The following is a 19,077-nucleotide window of genomic DNA, read 5'->3' as shown; positions in this document are numbered from 1 at the left end:
GTCTTGAGGGACCTCCAGCTTTCAGACCTGTCCTTCCAGAGGGTCCTGGCCATGGTGGCTGCCCTGCTGATGGCCTCCTCTCTGCTCCTGCAGGCCCTGTTCATAGACAACTGGCGTGTCCTGCACGGGCGGGAGGCGTTCACCGGGTACCGCCAGCTCTGCGGCTGCTACCTGACGCGGGACGATGTGCTCAACACCGCGCGCCTGCTGGGACTCCAGGCTTAGCCTGGCTGCGTGCACAGGGACCTGCTGGTGTCACCCGGACAACGTTGCACATACCTCAAACACCTCCACCCTCTCTGAGCCGTTCTGGGTGCCTGCTAAGGAGAGGGAGCAAGTGGAAGCCAAAGGAAGTTGTGGGAGCTCTGTGGGACCCTGTTCTGCCTTTGAGCACAGCCGCCTCTTGCTGTCTGCACCCAGCTTGGTTGCTCCAGGCCCTCAGATTGTCTTGGCTCTGCCCAGGAAGGGCTAATCACTCCATGGGAAGTGCTCCTCCAACCAAGTGCCTTCAGGATTTGGACTCTTTGCATTTATCCCTGCTGTTCAGCCTACTGCCAGCTGGAGTTCCAGGTTTTTGGGTTGTTTACTTCAGCAGAGCAGAATGGAGATCTTTGGGGCTTTGTCTCACCCCAGGCTGGACTTCACCCCTTCTAGAGAAAAGGAAAATCTGGCCCCTGTTTGATGTCAACATGCCACTACTCAAACTGAGGGCTGTTGGCAGATTTCAGTGGCTTCTTAAACATACCACGTACCCCAGGAGCAGTGACTGATACAAGCCATGCTGCTGGAGAGGTGGCCTGCAAAGGGAGAACCCCCTCTTGGGAGGGTTTTTCTGAAGAGTTTTAGGTTAGAAGGAACGGGGGAAGTAGCAAGAGCTGCATGTTGGGAAGGAGAGCTGTGTTAGATGAGGGATGTGGGTCTCCTGTTTCCCTGACTTCCAGTAATGCCATGTGTGTGTTCTTGTGTTTGAATCGAGGGCGAAGGCTCAGGAGCCACAGGATTTGCTGTCGGATCTCCCCCTGTGCCTGCTCCTTCACCTTTCCTGAAGAAGGGCTTTGTGTAAGGTTGTCATTTCACCAGCTGCTGCATGGGGCTGACCAGTTTGGGTGGTGTTTTCACCAGATCCTCCTGCGTATGGAGGCAGTGAACACAGAAGTGCCTTTCAGCTTCAGCTAGCTGGGGGATAAACTGGTCTGGCACATGAAAGGGATGCAGTGTAAAGAACAAAGGCAAATCCTGTTATTAGAAACACTGGAATGCTAGAAACATGGGAATTTAAGAACCAAGAGGGGATTTTAGGTTTTGTGTCTTTGGAGGTGTCTGCTCTGCTATACTAGACCTTAAACCAGGGCTGGTCTCTTTCACCCCTGGCCCTCCTTTGCAAGCAGGATGCTCTTGTGTCCGAGGTACAAGTGCTACATTTGCTGCCTTCATTTAATCTAAACACTGACTGTATAGACTCTAGTGCTGAGAGACTCCTGCAAGTGTGGCCTGAGCTGCCTGAGGCTGACTTTCACAGTATTTCCCACTGCTGTGGGTACCAGGAGCTTCCCAGTGAAGGCTTGGCAGGGAGCTGTGGATCAGAGGGGAGGGGGCTGAGGAGGGGAAACATGAGCTATGGTGGCAGGTAACAGCAGCCTGAAGTGAGCTGGTTCTGTCAGGTTCATCTCTCCAGGATGGGTTCCCATCTCTGTGAACAGCAGCCTCGGGCACAGGCAGGAATTGAGTATTCCTCTAGGCTGAGGCAGTGAATTTCCTGAGCAGCCTGCAGCATCCAGTCTGTTCCTTTCTTTGCCAGGTTCTCCTTGAATGCCAGCTACACCAGCACAACGTAGCTGGGGAGTTTTACACATCCTCATTGATGGTGTGGAAGTAGCAAACTCCAGTGGTTCCATACACAGTCCCACCCTGATGCTCCGGGGGTGGCTTTCCCCTGTGCTGCTGGGTGAATCCATGGCTGGGAGTGTGGTGGTGACAGCAAACCATCTCTGTGTTGTGAACCAAAGGATCCTGGAGTGGTGGGGTCCTCACAAATTATTTGGTGGTACCGAGGGTTCCTGAGCTCCTTTTGCCTCCTGTGCCTCCAGGATGTGAGGGGAATACTGTGGACATCAGCTTTACCTGCCGCTGCTCTGAGCTGGAGCGGGCAGGTCTGGGGCTGGCACAAGTGTGTTGGTGACAGGTCATGGTGACGTAGGTGCCTTCCTGCCAGGCAACGTGGTGGCTGTTGCTGCTCACCCTCCTGCTGCCAAGGGCTGTGTTCTTCAGACATCAGCCTCCTCTGAAGGGCCAGCCCCAGGCCAGCACACTCCTCAGGGGGCCTGAGTAACCTCTCTGGGGGGGATTGCTTATGGTGAATGTAGAAGAACACGTTTCCTCATCGGTGTTACTCTAATGTAGCCACTCCAGCACTAAGCCATGGAGTGGAGAGGGCTTTGTTTAAATCCTGAGCTTCATCTCCCTCTGCTTCCCACAAGGGCTAAATTCTTCCTGTGCAGCTTTATCTGGAGGACCAGGGCTTTTTGGCAGTCAGTTCCTAGTGAGCCGGGCACTTGGTGTGCACGTCAGGGAACTGGCTCTCTGTGCTCTAATGCTACTGGATCAGGTTTTGTAATTGAGTTCTTTCAGCCAATAAATCATGAACTGCTTCCTCCTCCTTCCCCTTCCCTGGCGATCCAATGGATGTGTTTAAGGCATTTTCCAAAGCTAAGCACCAGGTCTCTAGATAAATTATTTATAAAGTGATCATCTTAACCAAATACCCATTTCAAGCAATCAGGAGCCTGAAACTAAGTCTGTATTGCCCATCAGCTTGGAATAACGCGAGGAGCGGTAACCAAGGCAGCTTGGTTGCATTCTCATGGTTCGTTCTTCCATCGGCCACAAGGTGGCAGAAGAGGCAAGAAATTGTCCACCCGGCGTGGGTTTGGGATTAGCGCTGCCCCTTTGGATCCCAGCCTGGTTTTGGACGAAGGGACCTTAAAGCCCATCCAGTTCAGACCCAGCACTGGTGTTTTGTCTCTTCCGGGTGCCCTTCGGACCAGACCCCTCCCTCTTGACTTGTGCAGCACAGCCCCTCATTCAGCTCTCAGTGCTCCTGGCGTGCTCAATGTGGTGAAACCAGAACCCCCCATTTACCTGCTGGTCACACCAGGAACCCCATTTGCCCCCAGTACACCTCAGAGCTTCCTGTTCCCCCCCAGTGTGCCCAAGAGCCCCCAGCTTACCTGCAGGTCACAGGGCTGTGCTGGTGCATCCCCCACCTCTGTCCTCCCTGTTAGCTCTTGGGTTCCATCGAAGGCTTTCCGTGGGGAAGAGAAGCACAGGGGCTGTGTCTTTGTGAGCAGTGAGAGCTCACTGGGCTCTCTGACGGGGTGGGGTTTTTGAGGAGGAAGCCAGCAGGAGCCTGCTGCCTGTCCCATTTACCTGATCCTCATAGGCAAAGGTACCGTTGTTATCTTTGATTGCTGGCTGTTTCCAGGCTGAAAGGAAAAGGAAGGAACTTTACTCTTTCCAGTTTGCCCTTCCCCAAAACTGGGTGTTTTTTTAGACCTTCAGCTTTCCCTGAGCAGGGAAAATCCTATGGAGCCATGGAGGTGTCCAGAGGTTGCTCTGCCCACCCTGAGCTGCAAGTCTCAGAGAGGAAGATGCCTGGTGCATCCTGAGAGAGGAAGATGCCTGGTGCTGGCTCCCAGCTCCCTTCCAGGCCCTGCAGAGGTTTGTGACCAGCAGCTTCCACTCTCGTGACCATGCTCTGGGCCAGGAGATGTGGGCACTTCCCACGGGCATGGCCGCTTGCTCTATCCCACTCCTCCCCAGTAAGTCCAGGAGGGTCTGAGCACAGGGCTGGGGACCAAAGTGTGCTGAGAAGAGGGTGTTCAAAGAGGCCTCTCTGCAGCATCTGTGCCCTGGGGTTTGGGGGCTATTCCTGGGCATGCGAAAGGAGGCATTTCCTGCTGGGAAGAGTTCTCCTGTGCTGTGCTTTCATGAAAGCAAGCACCTCGCTGGCTGTTTGCCTTTAGGTATTAGAGAAGTGGGTGGTTTCCCTGAGCTGGAGGAAAGATGGATTGATTTTGGCCATGCAAAGCTCTTCCCTGAGAACAGGTCCCTGCTGCTGCTCACAGACAATGTCACCTTCAGGTGCAAACCCAGGCAGGACACATCACCCAGCCAAGTGCAGGCGACGTGAGTGGAGGCAGCAGTAATTGGGCTGACAGCGATGGCCCTGGCCATGCTCATGGGCAGGAAGGAAGGGGCGAGAGCTGGGATGTGTTGTGTTCACCTGTAGGTGATGGGCTCTGCTGTGTAGGTTGGTGGTTCACGGTGTCATGGGCATTGCTTATATAGTTGCATTTCACCATTTATGCACTTTTAATCCCTGTTTTTTACTCTTGGTGCTTTGCAAATCCTTATCACAGTTCTCTTAGGGCTTCTGAAGCCCTGCTGGAGCCAGAGGAATGCTTAAATCCTTCATCTTCCACTTCCCAATGAGCCTTGTCCTGCCTTTGCTGCGGGTGTGCAAGGTCCCCATCTCAGAGCCAGGGGGAGGCTTCCCCTGCTGCTGATGGGTGGTGCTGCTTTAGCAGCACTGAGCCCTGGTGCTCTCACCTCCTGCCCTGGCGTCACTCAAGCTCTAAAATGGGACCATACAAGGGTCACAGACACTCCCCCTCTTCCCCAGGTCCCACCACCAGCAGTTGTAGCAGCCTGTGGGCTGAAGCACGAAGAAAAGCTGGGCCCACAAGGAACCCCCGTGCTGCACCAGGGCCCGAGGAAGAGTCGCCAGCTTCCTCCCTGGCTGAGCTGACAGCCCTGGCACTGAACGGAGGTGTGGTGACCATCAGCCCGAGCTTCAGCTCCTCTGCTGTGACCCAGAGATGCTGTCGTCCGGCTGGTGCTGATGGAGCCTCGGCTCCATCCTGCTGCTCCTTGGTGAGTCTGGGCTGGGCCAGGGATCCCATGGGATGGGCTGTGCTGCCGGGAGCAGCCCAGTGGAGGGGTGACGCTGGTGGGGCTCCTTGGCTGGGTGACAGTGACAGCTCGATGGTGACCCCAAGACTGCCATTCCCGTGACATGTGCCCTTGGGGACCTGCCCTGGCTTCAGTCCCAGCAGGGTCATGGTGGCAGCAGCTGCTCCATCCACTGGGAGATGAAGAGCAGGAGTGGGGTTTGCTTTTGCCTTCTCACTTCCTGTTGGAGCACAAGGACTGAGAGCTCCTTCACATGTAGGTGGCCAGAGGGGCAAACCTGGCTGTGAAATGCAGTGCAATGCAGTGCACTGCCAGGGGACAGATAACACTGAGCGTGTTGAGTAATCAGAGCTCGTCTCTCAGCCCTCTCTGGGGCACTGCCATGGTTGACAGCCAGCTCCCTGCAAGCCCTGGAGAGGCAGACCCCTTTGCTGCCAGAGCTTGGGTCCCCTATAAAGCAGCAAACCACAGGGTTGTTTGTGTTGGAAGGGACCTTAAAGCTCCTCCAGCTCCAACCCCTGCCACGGGCAGGGACCCCTTCCACTGGAGCAGCTTGCTCCAAGCCCCTGTGTCCAACCTGGCCTTGAGCACTGCCAGGGATGGGGCAGCCACAGCTTCTCTGGGCACCCTGTGCCAGTGCCTCAGCACCCTCACAGGGAAGAGCTTCTGCCTAAGAGCTCATCCCTCCCTGCTTCCCAGTCTCATGGATTCCTGTGAAGCACTCCCTCAGGGCTGGGTGTACCTGATGGGCTGAGCCAGTTTTTCATCCATGGGGTGCTGGAGCCAATGTTCCCTCACCACTATGGTGGGTAAAGCCATCTGAGCTTTACGCAGCTTCTGCCTCTGCCAGCTCTTTGTTGCGTGCAGATGGGCAGCATCTCTGGACCCCTCCTGATCCCAATATGACCTCTGAAGAAGTCCCACCTTTGGTGTTTCCTTTGTACTTCTCTAGGCCTTGCATGTGGAGGAATCTCATGGAAAGCGCGGAGGTGGAGGATGTGGTGAGCATTTGCTTCCGAATTGGAGGCAGCGCTGAACAGCCGCAGCCAAGGGTGACACCAGAGGTCATGTATGCACCCATCAAGGCATCCTGAACCAGGCACTGGACCTCCCACCTCCTGCTGTGCCTGTGGGAGCTGCCTCAAGCAGGAGCCTTGCAGAACATCGTTGTGCCTCCAAGCAGAGAGGATGTCTTTGTTGCTGATGCTGCACCCCCAGGCCTCCCCCTCCAGCAGCTACACATGCTGAGCCTTGGCTGGAAAGGATTTGGAGCAACAGGAATGCATTAGTTTGCCTGGAAAGTCCCTCTTGAATTTGGAGGATGAGCTGGTTTCAGCTTCTCCTTGAGACTTCCTGGGAATACAGAATCACCCAAAGGAAAAGAAAGATGCTGAAGGCAAATCAATGGGAGCTTGCTGCCACAGACTCCCCTTCGTTACAGGGTAACAGAGAACATTACATGGATTTTAATCATGAGTCCCAGGTTCACTACCCCAAGTCTTGTCATTAAAAGAATATATGAAGGTCCTTTGTCCTGAGAAGTTGTCCGTATGTTTGTATGTGAGTAATTGCTGAGTAGTGCAGTTTGCTTGAGTTCACAATCCCAGGGCAACAGTTCCTCTGTTGTTCTGAGATGTCCCCATTGTAGCACAGGGAGATGGGGCTTTCTGTGCAGTGGAGTTCCTGGCACATAATGCCACTTGCTCGGAAGGGTGGGATGCACGCGTGGAAGGCAGCTGAGCCGTGTAATTCCAGTTTAAAGGGCTGCATCTCCCTCAGCAGCACCAGGATTTTCAGGCATCTTTAAAAATGCAGGGAGGGCACACACGGAGTTTTGTTTCCCTCTGGCTTTCAGGGAAAGCCAGGCACCCTGTACCCTGCATGCTACGGAAGGGTGAGAGCCTTGGGCATCTCCTGACCACAGCTGCTCTTGGCACATACCGTGATGGAGAGGGGTGATGGGCACGTTAGTCCTGGGGAGATCCCAACTGGACACAAGAGGAACATGTTTCACCATGAGAACTATCAGCCATTGAATCACCTCTCCAGGGAAAGGGTGAAAATCCCAGGGGAACTGGACCTGTTGAGATCCTGCTGGACAGGGTGCTGGGCCAAGCCGTGCTCCAGATAGCAGCCTTGGTGGCGTCATGCTCTTGGAATGCTGCACTTAGGGCTGGAGCTCAGCCTGGGAAGAAGCAGCTCTCAAACAGCTGAGGCCAGGAAGTGCTCTCAGGGAGCTGCAGGGCTGTAGCCGGGCTCTCACCTCACTGTGCACAGAGCAGGGAGGAACCTGCAGGACTTAATCTGGATGGAAGAGGTGAGAGGAGCCAAGGCTGGCCCCATGTGCTCCACAGTGCTCCCTGGTCCCTCCTGCTTCCACCTTCTCTTCTCCACTTCTCTGCCCCCCCCACCCCGGGCTCCCACCACAGAAGGTGTTGCCTTCACCTACACTGTGCCCCCCACCTCTCTGTTTAACCCATGCTGCAGCCATACCAGCTGCCTCTGCTCTGCCACTTCCTTCTCTGAGCAGCTCCTTGCAGAGCTTGCCCAGCCCTGGCCCTTCTTTACTCTTTGGAGCTCTTAAAAGTCTGTGTGGCTTTCCTTGTGGCTGCGAATGGCTCGGTGCTGGTGGAGATCTCTGGCTGCATCTCAGAGCAATCTCCCTCTCTGGATAAGTGTAGCTTTGTATCTGAGACCTCAAGTGTCACCCTGGTTCTCTTCATGGCCTTGCTGCCTGTCATTGTTTATTCCTCCACATTTTCATCCATCCCAGGTGGCTGAACATCATCCTTTGAAGCTAGTGCTGAATGGGGGGAGACCCGGTGACAAAGGACATGGTCAAGGCACCCAATGTCTTCACCTCGGATTTTACCAGTAAGACTGGCCCTCAGAGAGCACCCACAGCATGGAGAGCTCCCTCAGCGGGATGGGATCAGGTCAGGATCAGGACAGGACACGCGAGTGGGCCCTGAGGGGATGTGTGGGCCCTGAGGGGATGTGTGGGCCCTGAGGGGATGTGCCCCTCAGTGCTGAGGGAACTGACAGCACCATGAGGTTGCTCCTGGTAACCTCTGAAAGGAGGTGGAAGACACTCAGGGGCTGCAGCAGCATGGGAGGGGGAAGACAGAAGGGCTCAAGCTCATCAGCTTCATGTCTGCCTATGGTCACCTGCTCCTCTCACCTCTCCCCAGCCACAAGAAGCCACTGGCCCCAAGCAGTGGGCAAGCAAACTCTTTCTGGCAGCTGCTGTGAGCAGGTTGGTGCTGCTTTATCTGTTGTTTGGGCTCTCCCAGCCCTGCAACACAAGAGCCAGAAAAGCTTTTAATGTACTTGTGAGAGGAGTTAACCACGAGCAGGAGCCTGCCCTGGTCTGGCTTGTAGCTCTTCTGAGATTAAGAGAGAATGTGGTTTTAGAGTTTCCTTACAGCAACCTGGAAGTATTAATGCAGCCAGAGTGGCCTGACTGATAGAAACTGCTCCTTGGAGCAGTCAAATTAAGAGGGGGGCATGGGTGATGGCAACATGGTGGGTGGGCAGCACTCATCTGCGCCAGCTCATCCTGCCTGCAAGCAAGTGAACTATGAGCCTGGAGACCCAAAGCTTCATCCTTCAGCATCTTTCCAAAGACACCTTTGAGTGAATGCTTACCCTGAACGTTGCTGTTGCATGGTGGTGCCTCCATTGCAGCTGCCAAGGGCTACCCAAGAAATGTGCTACTTCCAGGGAGGGGACAGGACTGTTCCTTTTCACATGTCCTGCTCAAGTGCCCAACTTCCAGTTGCTTTTAACTCAGTTACTGCATGCAGAACATGACATGTGATATGACCCTGCAAGAACCTGGCACTGCACTGAGGAACCACGTGCATGGGAATAGAGAACCTGCTGGGCACAGGAGAAGGGGAGGTTAAAACAGAAACGAGAGTGCCCAGCTGGCCGCAGCCAAGGGGAGAGGCAGGGTCTGAATGGAGCAGCCTCCCCTTTAATGCCAACCCCCCCAAAAAAGTGTTGCCCTCTTTGTACTGGGCCAATTGCAAGCTCCACTCACCTTAAAGTTCATTGTCCTTCCACCAGTGTCTGCAGCTGGGGCTGCAGGTGATGCAGTGGCTGCCTCAGGCCAAGCAGCCTGGCCAGGGACTAGGAACCTGCTGAGACGCAGATGTGGCAGATCAGCGTGAGGAGCACCAGACCTCAGAGCTGGTGTGAGAGGTGTGGATGGGTTTCACCCAGGCCGAGGTGGGGAAATGAGAAATAACCAAATTTCTCAGGCACCCACAGGGAGCATTGGGGACCTCTTGTGAAGCTGATAGTTAAGACTGAGCTTGGCAATACCAGCTAAAGCTGCGACTGGCTCGGTAACGGTGTCAGGCCAAGGGGAATGGCTTTAACCTGCCCGAGGGGAGACTGAGATGAGCTCTTAGGCAGAAGTTCTTCCCTGTGAGGGTGCTGAGGCGCTGGCACAGGGTGCCCAGAGAAGCTGTGGCTGCCCCATCCCTGGCAGTGCTCAAGGCCAGGTTGGGCACAGGGCTTGGAGCAAGCTGCTCCAATGGAAGGGGTCCCTGCCTGTGGCAGGGGGTGGAACTGAAGGAGCTTTAAGGCCCCTTCCAGTCCACACCAGGCTGGGATTCTGTGCTTTCTCATGCCACGGGTGCTCATTTGACCTCAGGGTACGGCAGTGATCTGGGATATCACCTGTAATCTCTATTGCTGCAAGAACTGGAACAGGCACCTCTCCTGGAGGCAGGTGGATTATTCTCCTTGCTTTCGCCTTGTCAGTCATGCTCAGCATTTCCTTCAGTGGGGGCTGCTCCCAGGGCTTCCATGACCAATAGGGAGAGCCTTGGGATCTGCTCACGGGGAGCTGCGGCTCCCCGCTGCCGTGTGGGCAGGGATCAGGCAGCTCTGCTTTCGCACTTGCAGCAGCATCAGAGGACGCAGGGGCTGGGAGCTGTCACTGGGAAGGCTCCGGGAAGCATCCTCAGGCAGAGGAGCAGGAGGGGAGGCAGCAGGGAGGGAGAGGAGCAATCGTCAGGAAAACAGGCTGGGATTACCCTCAGCGCTGTATCAGGAGCACCAGAACCCACCTGGTACAGCCTGAGCTGTTCTCACAGCGGGGACTCCTGAAGGGCTGTTGTGAAAGCAGGGCAGTTTTGAGCCATTTTTCCCTGGCAGATGCTGACGTGTCATCCCACAGAGCTGCTGGGGACCGGCTGGGTGCTCCTTGCAGGTAAGCAGCCCGTAGGCTGGGTGCTGATGCTGTCTGTGTCCAGATCCTTGCCTGGTGCAAGCCCACAGAGAGCCTGAGGCTTCAGCAGAGCTTTGCAGTTGAACAGGGGGATGTCTGGTCAATAGGATGCTTTTTAGAGGGGACAAATACTTCACCTGAAAGGGGAAGATGTCTCTGCTTCACTGTGCAAAGACAGAGAAGGCAGAAGCAGTCCAAGAGCCAAGTACAGTGCCAAAGCTAAAAGCCTCCTGCAAATTTATGCTGGGGCTGGTGTATGCAATAACACAACATTTATTGTAGTTTTACTTCCGTGAGAAGCCTCAGCGTGGTCCTTATATATGCAGTGGCTGCCTTGAAGTGCACAGCTACAAAGAGTTTTCAGGGTGAGCATCTAAAAGAGAAAAGAAACCTGTTAGAATGTACCTAGATTTCCAATGCCGTGGTGTTAGTGAGCTCCAATTGCCTCTTGGATGAGCTTCGGATATTGCAGTTGTGAAAGCTGCCTGCGACAAAGGGTTTCCTCTTCCCTTCTGCTGGTGATGCCGCATGTTGTGTATGAGCAGGGTTTTCCTAGAGTGAGGGGACTTTTAGCCATGAGGCTGTTTCTTCCTCTCAGGCTCGGCAACGGGGGGGCGGAGTGGGCAGGCACAGCAGGAGCCGTCTCTCGATGCTGTGGGGATGAGAGTTGGAAGCCATCGGGTGAACTGGATTCACTGGCTCCTTTCCCACCTGCAGAGCTGCCGGGAGCAGCACGCAGGACGCAGGGGCCGCTCTCGGGCTGTCTGCACGGGCAGCAAACACTCGTGAGCATCCACTGATGAGGCGGAAACGGGGGCACCGGGAAGAAAACAGGGTGTGTGGGGAACCAGGGTGCCGTGTCCCACCTGCCCAGCATCCAAGCGCTGCTGGAGCCTGTGTCCTGGTGGGAAGCCTGGCTGTGGGGCTGGGACAGGCTGATGCTGGTCCCTGTCTCTGTGAGCCTCGGAGCTGATGCTCCAGTGGAGCAGTTACACAGGGGAGGAGCAGCTTTAGGAGAAATCCTGTCACTCCAACAGAGCAGCCCCCCAGCAGTACCAGGAACACTGCTAGCAAGTAGCTGGATCGCTGTCTGTGCAGATAAACACCTTTTCTTCTGCTTCCTCTGCTTGGGGCTGGCTCCTTGCTTTAAACCCTTTACATTCACCCTTTAAAACATTTATGTTTTTAAGACTCCACTTCCCAACCCAAGGCTTTAGTTGTGATTCTGCCTGGCTTTTCGAGAAAGCTCTGGGTTTTGTTGGGGGGGGGGGGGAGAGGCAAAAAACGAAGAGGGGGACACTATGACTTACCTTCCTCCTGAAGTCCCCAAGTGCCTCTTAGAGCCCAAGTCATGACAAGCCCAGAAATGACCCTGTGATTATGGGGAGGCAGCTCTTCTGGGAGTGGATGGACACCTTCTGCCCCAAACAAGGCTGAGAATTGGGAATGAACCATGGAAACTAGGTCAGAACTAGAAAATTTGTTCTTGGCATAGACTGGGAGGGAACTCCACCTAAAATGCACACAAAAGTGGAGTAGAACAAGCTTGCAGCGCTGCAAGCAGAGAGCTCCAAGCATCTAGGGCTGTGTTTCGACATCTGTATCTGCTCCAGCTGGAATGTCTCCCTGCCTGGAAGCGTAATGGGAGATGGCTTTGTGAGAGGCTGTGACCAAGTAGTCCAGGTACCACGTGTGTGCCTCTGGCATCTGGGTACCAAAGCCTCTCCCCAGCCATGCCATCCTGCTCCATCTCTCCGGCTCATCTTCTCTTCTCCTGCCCTCCAGGGCTGCTGGTGCCTTTGCAACAGGCTGCAGAAACCTTGGAACCCCTTAAGAGTAAAGTTGCTGCTGTGGGATCACCAGTGCTGCTTCCTGGGCTGGCTAACATCACACAGGTCTACTCCATGCAGTGGGAATATCTCAATGGCACCAGCTCCCACACCATCCTGCAGTACTACAGGGGGTCCCACAGCCCAGCCATCCACACACCCTACACAGGACGAGCTGTTTTCCATCCATCCAATGGATCTCTCCTGCTGGAGGATGTCCAGGAAAGTGACAGTGGCATCTACAAAGTGACTGTCAACATGGGAGACAGGAAGAGCCTGAAAATCCTGCTGGAAGTCCTCAGTAAGTGGTGGGCATGGGAGGAAAGAACATGGTAATGGGTGCAAGCAGGGCAGGGGCGTTACCTAGAATCATAGAATTAGTTAGGGTTGGAAAGGACCTTAAGATCATCCAGTTCCAACCCCCCTGCCATGGGCAGGGACACCTCACACTAAACCATCCCATCCAAGGCACTGTCCAACCTGGCCTTGAACACTGCCAGGGATGGAGCACTCACAACCTCCCTGGGCAACCCATTCCAGTGTCTCACCACCCTAACAGGAAAGAATTTCTTCCTTATATCCAATCTAAACTTCCCCTGTTTAAGTTTTAACCCGTTACCCCTTGTCCTGTCACTACAGTCCCTAATGAAGAGTCCCTCCCCAGCATCCCTATAGGCCCCCTTCAGATACTGGAAGGCTGCTCTGAGGTCTCCACTCAGCCTTCTCTTCTCCAGGCTGAACAGCCCCAACTTCCTCAGCCTGTCTTCATACGGGAGGTGCTCCAGTCCCTGATCATGCTCGTGGCCTCCTCTGGACTTGTTCCAACAGTTCCATGTCCTTTTTATGTTGAGGACACCAGAACTGCACACAATGCTCCAGGTGAGGTCTCACAAGAGCAGAGGAGAGGGGCAGGATCACCTCCTTCAACCTGCTGGTCACTCTCATTTTGATGCAGCCCAGGATACGGTTGGCTTTCTGGGCTGCAAGCGCACACTGCAGCCGGATCCTGTTCATTTTCTCATCGACCAGCACCCCCAAGTCCTTCTCCGCAGGGCTGCTCTGAATCTCTTCTCTGCCAAACCTGTAGCTGTGCCTGGGATTGCTCCGACCCAGGTGTAGGACCTTGCACTTGTCATGGTTAAACTTCATGAGGTTGGCATCAGCCCACCTCACAAGCGTGTCAAGGTCCCTCTGGATGGCATCCCTTCCCTCCAGCGTATCAACCGGACCACACAGCTTGGTGTCATTGGCAAACTTGCTGAGGGTGCACTCAATCCCACTGTCCACGTCAGTGACAAAGAGGTTGAAAAGGCTGGTCCCAACACCAGTCCCTGAGGGACAACATTCATTAATGGTCTCCAGCTGGACATTGAGCCATTGACCACAACTCTTTGTGTGCGGTCGTCCTGCCAGTTCTTTATCCACCGAGTGCTCCACCTATCAAATTGATATCTCTCCAATTTAGAGACAAGAATGTTGTCTGGGACAGTGTCAAACACTTTGCACAAGTCCAGGTAGATGACATCAACTGCTCTACCCGTGTCCATCAGTTCTGTAGCCCCATCATAGAAAGCCACCAGATTGGTCAGGCAGGATTTCCCCTTAGTGAAGCCATGCTGGCTGTCACCAAGCACCTTGTTGTTTTCCATGTGCCTTAGCATGCCTTCCAGGAGAATGTGCTTCAAGATTTTGCCAGGCACAGGGGTGAGACTGACTGGGCAGTAATTCCCTGGTTCATCCATTTTTCCCTTCTTGAAAATGGGGGTTCTATTTCCCTTTTTTCCAGTCATAGGGAACTTCACCTGACTGCCATGATTTTTCAAATATGACGAACTGACCCTTGACTCTTTATGGACTATCAGCCTGTCATGCATGGAGACATCACCAGGGAGACTCTGGGAAGAGGTTCCCAACATGTCCTAGGGGAGCAGATTTGGTGATGCTGCCCAAGGAGACCTTCAAGGCTGTGACAGAGGGCTGGGCTCCATCCTGGAAACACAATTCCATCCCTTTCTTTCTATTCTCAGTGCAGGGAGGAAGGGACTTGGGGGTGCTGTGTGTCAGTGCCTGCTGCAGGGGGTATCTCCAGCATTTCTGGAGGGCAGACCTGGCCAAGCCCATGGAGCTGAGCCCATGGAGCTTTATGGAGAAGTCAGGACAAAGTCCTCGGCCTCAGGCCACGCTGCCTGATGGTCTGTTTGCAATCTTCAGGCACCAGATGCTGCCGCAGAGATAAGAGCAGACTTGAAATAACACAGAAGTTTGTACTCAGTATCACTCCCAGCAATTCCTTTCATTTACTTTGGCATTATCCCTTCACTGCTGTCATAATGCTGCTGCCATAATGCTACCACAGCCTTTCACCACCCATTTCTTCCAACCACACATAAATCAGAATGGGATCTGCATCTTTTTCCTCTTTTTTTTCCCCCCTCATTTCCTGACATGTTTTAAAATGCCCTTTATTTACCCAAATGCAATAAAAGCAATGACTCAGCTAGCAACAAACCAGCCCAAACCCGTGAGCATGGCAGCCCCAGGGGAGCCCAAGGAAAATGCACCCGTGGCTGCACTGCTTCAGGCACATGGATGCTGCTGGTGACAATCGCAGCCCATCACCGATGCTCCAGGTGATGTCTGAGAGAGGTTCTGGTATTCCTGTCCCCTTCCCAGAGCCCGTGTCTCGCCCTCAGCTCCAGAGCAGTGCTCTCATGGCCCAGACCACCGGTGAGGTGCTGTGTGAGGTGGCAGAGGGGAGGGTGGACACCATCACCTGGAAGAAGGACGGGCAGCCCCTGCCCCTGGACAGAGGCTTCCTCCTCTCCAGCAGCCGCAGCGTTCTGTACCTGAGGTCGGCGAAGAAATCGGACTGCGGCTCCTACTCCTGCAATGCCAGCAATGGGATAAGCTGGGAAGAAACCTCCCTGAACATCACGGTTGCAGGTGATGGCTGCTGTGGTTTTGCCTCCCATCACTCTTCCTTCTCTCACCCTTCCCTGGGGATCCCTGGGTGGTTTCATCCCATGCCTCTGCCTTCATCCCCCAAGGTTCAGCTGCCCTCTTGTGTGGTTGTGCCCCACACGCTGTTGACAGGAGCTCCTCATGGTAGGATGATCGGCAGCAATTCCCAGTCTCTGATCCCACCAAAGCACAATCCTTGGCAGGATGGATGGCAGGAGACTGGCTGCTCTGTCTTGGAGAAGGTCCCAGGTTGATGGCCCTTGGCCAAGGTGATGGTGAGCAGAATATTGGGGGGGGGGGGGCGGTGGCCAAGAAAGCCTGTGGGCAGCACTTATCCCAGGTTGGACATTCCATGGACCACAGCCTGCAGCACAAAGTGCTGATTCAACACCAGGTGGCAAATGAATTGAATGTGTCCTGGAGAGAGAGAAGCCCCGTGGCCCACCAGAGCCCCCCTTGCTTGGCCCAGCAGTGGTCTCACTCCCAGCTCCTCGGGTTTGTGTTTTCCAGGTGTCTCCCCCGCCTTGCAGGATGTGCTGAGGATTGCGGTGGTTGCTGTGGTCTTTGCTGCTGTCTCAGCATGGGGACTGATCATTCCCGTCTGCCAGTCTGAAAAGCTCCGGATAAGTGAGTCCAGTCAGGGCAACTGAACCCTCATGTGGTTTGTGTTGGGACCTTCAAGGTCATCCAGTTCCAATCCCCTGCCACGGGCAGGGACCCCTTCCACTGGAGCAGCTTGCTCCAAGTCCCTGTGTCCAACCTGGCCTTGAGCACTGCCAGGGATGGGGCAGCCACAGCTTCTCTGGGCACCCTGTGCCAGCGCCTCAGCACCCTCACAGGGAAGAGCTTCTGCCTAAGAGCTCAGCTCAGCCTCCCCTCGGGCAGGTTAAAGCCATTCCCCTTGGCCTGTCCCTACAGGCCTTTGTCCCAAGCCCCTCTCCAGGTTTCCTGTAGCCCCTTTAGGCACTGGGGGCTGCTCTAAGGTCTCCTTAGAGCTTTCTCTTCTCCAGGCTGAAAAAGCTTGGCTAGATCCTGGTACTTCCCAAGCACTTTTATTCCAGACAGTTGAGGTGCTGACTGACACCTTTGTGGAAAAAGACATTTCTCAGGATTTTTTTTTATTTTTTTTTTTTGTGTGTGTGTGTGGTTTTTACTATTACAAGGCTCCACTTTCAAGAGGTTGTGTTTAATTCTGTGTCCTGGGGGGAAACAGAGCCCTTTCCAGCTCCCCTCACTAAAGAGCAGGTCCAACTCACCAAGGATCCCCCAGCATCCTGGGTGGGCACAGGCTGCATCCCAAGCTGAGGCAGGGACCTAGCAGGGGCTGGCGCGGGATGCCCTGGGGTTCGCAGCTCAACTGGCGCTGCTCTGGTGTGCAGGGGGGGAACTATGGCGATGGCTCAGTGCCTACACCTGCGGGCTGGTGTGCATCGCCTCTGTCCTGGCTGGCACCGCCGGTGGGCTCTGGATGCGAGAGGAAGGTAGGATGTGGCTGCGGGCGGCTGGGGGCAGGGGGTGGTGCTAGGAAGACTGCGCCTTTACCCTGGAGCACAGAGAAGCAATCTCTCACCTGCAGACCAGGTGGGGTGAAGACCTCATGGGAGATGTCTGGTGGGGTCAGGCAGGAAGGCAGTGCCCCCAGAGGGAGGGTAACGCAGCTAAACACATGGGATAGACTCAGCCAGAACAACACGTCTTTCCCCATGTGTGATCTTAGCTAGTCATGGAGGCCTGGACCTCCATATGCATTACAAACCCATGCATGCAATTAATATAGTTACTCCCCTTTCCCCAGAGGCCTTGCAAGGGCTGATTGCTGAAGGGCAGTTACAGTGACCAAGAGATGGAGAGGCTGCTGGCAAGAACAGCTTGAAAAGGCTGTGAGAGAGTGGGAAAAGGATATGATGGAGGGTTATAAAGTGATGAAGGTGGTAGACAGATGCTCTGCCCTGTCCTGTTTTCTTTCAGGCCCTTCTGTTGCAATCATATTGCCAGAGATTGCCCTTATGTACATCATGGTGGTAACCTTCCTGGTCTCCACCACGGTAATCTTCCAACCTACAAATCTCACTCAGCTGAAGAGCAAAGCAGGTGAGCTGCTCTACCAAGGATGGCAAGGAGGGAAGGAGGGAGGGGAAAATGGTCCAAGGGGAGTTATTTTGCCCAAAATCTCATTCTTCCTTTTTTCTTTTTTTTTTTTTTTTTAATGAAACCTGTATTTCTGCATCTGTGCTCCTCAGGCTGGTGGGTTCCACACCAGGTCACAGGTGAGGGCAGAGCTCCATCTGCATCACATACCACATGCTAATGTGACTCTGTTGTTTTCCCCTGGGCAGCGCAGCGCACAATGGGCTATGCTGCACCCGGAGGAGTGGTTGTGGTGGTGCTGATGACCAGCTTCCTCATCAAGAACATCCACCATCGCCACGGTGAGAGGGGTTGCTCCAGGGACTACCCCACACACTCAGGCTAAAGCTTGTGCGTGACACGTAAATCCTAATATCCCTCCAACTTGGCTGCTGGGAGGTAGACCCAAACTAAATCCAGCAAATTGGGGTTTTCAGGGAGGAGAAATCTTTGCAAAAGCAAAACTAGATTCTCAACACCTCTCTCTTCATTTATTTTCCCTTGGTTTGCACACGTGCATGTTTCACAGTGATTTGCCTTTCCCCTCTATCACCTTCTGCCTCAATGGTGTTTAGTGCTGACTCCTGGCTTTTTTGCACACAGAAGAAGGATGCACGGACTTCATGGACGTGACCATCCTCACAGTCAGCACAGCGGCCGTGTCGGCCCTCCCGCTCCTCGCCATCTTCCTCTGCTGTAAGTCTCCTGTTTCTTCAGTTCCCTGCCCCTCCAAGTGCTCTATATCCAGCCAGCTGGTCTTCCTCTGACCCCATGGGATCAAGCAGCCATGAGAATCATTTAGGAACTATTTATTTGGCTTTCGTGAAGACCCCAAGACCTCTCCATTGCCCTTTTCCCTTCCGTGGAGAGCCCCAGGCACCATCCCAAGAACAACATCCCATCCTGTGCGTTCGGTGCCTCCTCTACGCTTTCTCCTGCCGCCTGGGAACAGACTTGTCCTTTCACAGATCACACGACTCAGGGCTGGCTGAAGGAACGTGACACCCGTTGGGCGGACATGGAGAGGTAGAGCCTCTATTGCCTTTTTCCAAATAAATTCATACCATCTAGAAGTAAAAAGAGAGGGATATGGAAACTACCCTGTGCCTTGCGTTAAGTCCTGGACCCCAAGAAAGATGCAGCCCCTGATTTCACACTGGGTTCAGTGGGTAACTCTGTGGAGATCCCCATCCAGCAAGGCGCTTGAGTCCCTGCTCAAATCTCCCCACAGATTTCTCCCCTCATGGCCTCAGCCTGACACCTTTAAGCCTTAATTCCTGCTGGTTTCATAGAATTATAGAATCCTAGAACAGGTTGGGTTGAAGGCTAATCCAGTCTCAGCCCCCTGCCATGGGCAGGGGCACCTTCCACTGGAGCAGCTTGCTCCAAGCCCCTGTGTCCAACCTGGCCTTGAGCACTGCCAGGGATGGGGCAGCCACAGCTTCTCTGGGCACCCTGTGCCAACGCCTCAGCACCCTCACAGAAAGGAAGCCCTTTACCCCAGCCCTTTGGATTTCAGCCATGCTGTGGGTGCCTTTGGGCTTAGCCAGCTTTCTGAGGGAATGCCCATGGGGCATCACAACCTTATGGACTTCAGGCAACTTCTCTTTGTCCAAGCCAAAACCATCCTGAGATACAGTGGAACCAGTATCACACCCACAGCCATTTGTATGGTCTTGTTCTGTCTTTGGGCCATGCAGGGTTTGGCACAGAGAGAGGCGACCACAGCCCTCACTTCTGCCAGGCAAGTGGGGCACCAGAGCCCCTGGCTCCAGAGATGCTCAACACCTTCCTCCTCCTCTCCCTTCCAGGTCCTTTGAAATGTCCAAGCGCAGCAGCAAAGATGCTCCTTCCACCCATTAGACGTGGGTCTGGGTGCTTCTCACTTGGCTGAGTCAACCCCATCTTCCTCCCAGGTTTAATAGGTTCTCAGTTTCAGTGGATTTC

The 19,077-nt window shown here is 54.3% G+C and overlaps 2 protein-coding genes across 14 annotated transcripts in view; both read left to right on the top strand.

Moving 5' to 3' along the window:
- TMLHE (trimethyllysine hydroxylase, epsilon) overlaps window positions 1-6,498 on the top strand; it is a 20,035-nt gene extending 13,537 nt beyond the window's left edge. For 12 of the 13 annotated variants that reach the window (XM_065689144.1, XM_065689143.1, XM_065689139.1 and 9 more), the window contains 2 exons: window positions 94-4,932; window positions 5,924-6,498. In XM_065689144.1, coding sequence (XP_065545216.1) covers window positions 94-225 — 132 coding nt within the window. In that variant the 3' untranslated portion in view covers window positions 226-4,932; window positions 5,924-6,498. The remainder of the gene's footprint in view (window positions 1-93; window positions 4,933-5,923) is intronic. The other variant, XM_065689135.1, reaches the window with a different exon arrangement.
- LOC136019568 (uncharacterized) lies at window positions 1,618-19,077 on the top strand. Its single transcript, XM_065689888.1, has 16 exons — window positions 1,618-1,627; window positions 2,088-2,150; window positions 4,682-4,828; window positions 5,839-5,972; window positions 8,050-8,188; window positions 9,889-10,055; window positions 10,141-10,195; window positions 11,999-12,343; window positions 14,716-14,985; window positions 15,514-15,630; window positions 16,383-16,484; window positions 16,972-17,094; window positions 17,340-17,432; window positions 17,734-17,826; window positions 18,099-18,156; window positions 18,942-19,077. Exons 1-16 carry the CDS (start codon window positions 1,618-1,620, stop codon window positions 18,991-18,993), a joined length of 1,968 nt encoding a protein of 655 aa, XP_065545960.1. The 3' UTR covers window positions 18,994-19,077.

This window comes from Lathamus discolor, chromosome 9 (genome assembly GCF_037157495.1).
Source record: "Lathamus discolor isolate bLatDis1 chromosome 9, bLatDis1.hap1, whole genome shotgun sequence".
Lineage (NCBI taxonomy): Eukaryota > Metazoa > Chordata > Aves > Psittaciformes > Psittacidae > Lathamus > Lathamus discolor.
The sequence above is the reverse complement of the archived record's forward strand: the minus strand, read 5'-3'. Positions and strand labels throughout refer to the sequence as shown.

What these genes read in the sequence shown, in the direction of transcription:
- LOC136019568 (XM_065689888.1), top strand. An exon ending in AGCCCTGGCACTGAACGGAG is followed by an intron (nt 4,829 to 5,838) that starts GTGTGGTGACCA and finishes TGTTGCGTGCAG; the next exon opens with ATGGGCAGCATCTCTGGACC. An exon ending in CGTTGGGCGGACATGGAGAG is followed by an intron (nt 18,157 to 18,941) that starts GTAGAGCCTCTA and finishes TCTCCCTTCCAG; the next exon opens with GTCCTTTGAAATGTCCAAGC.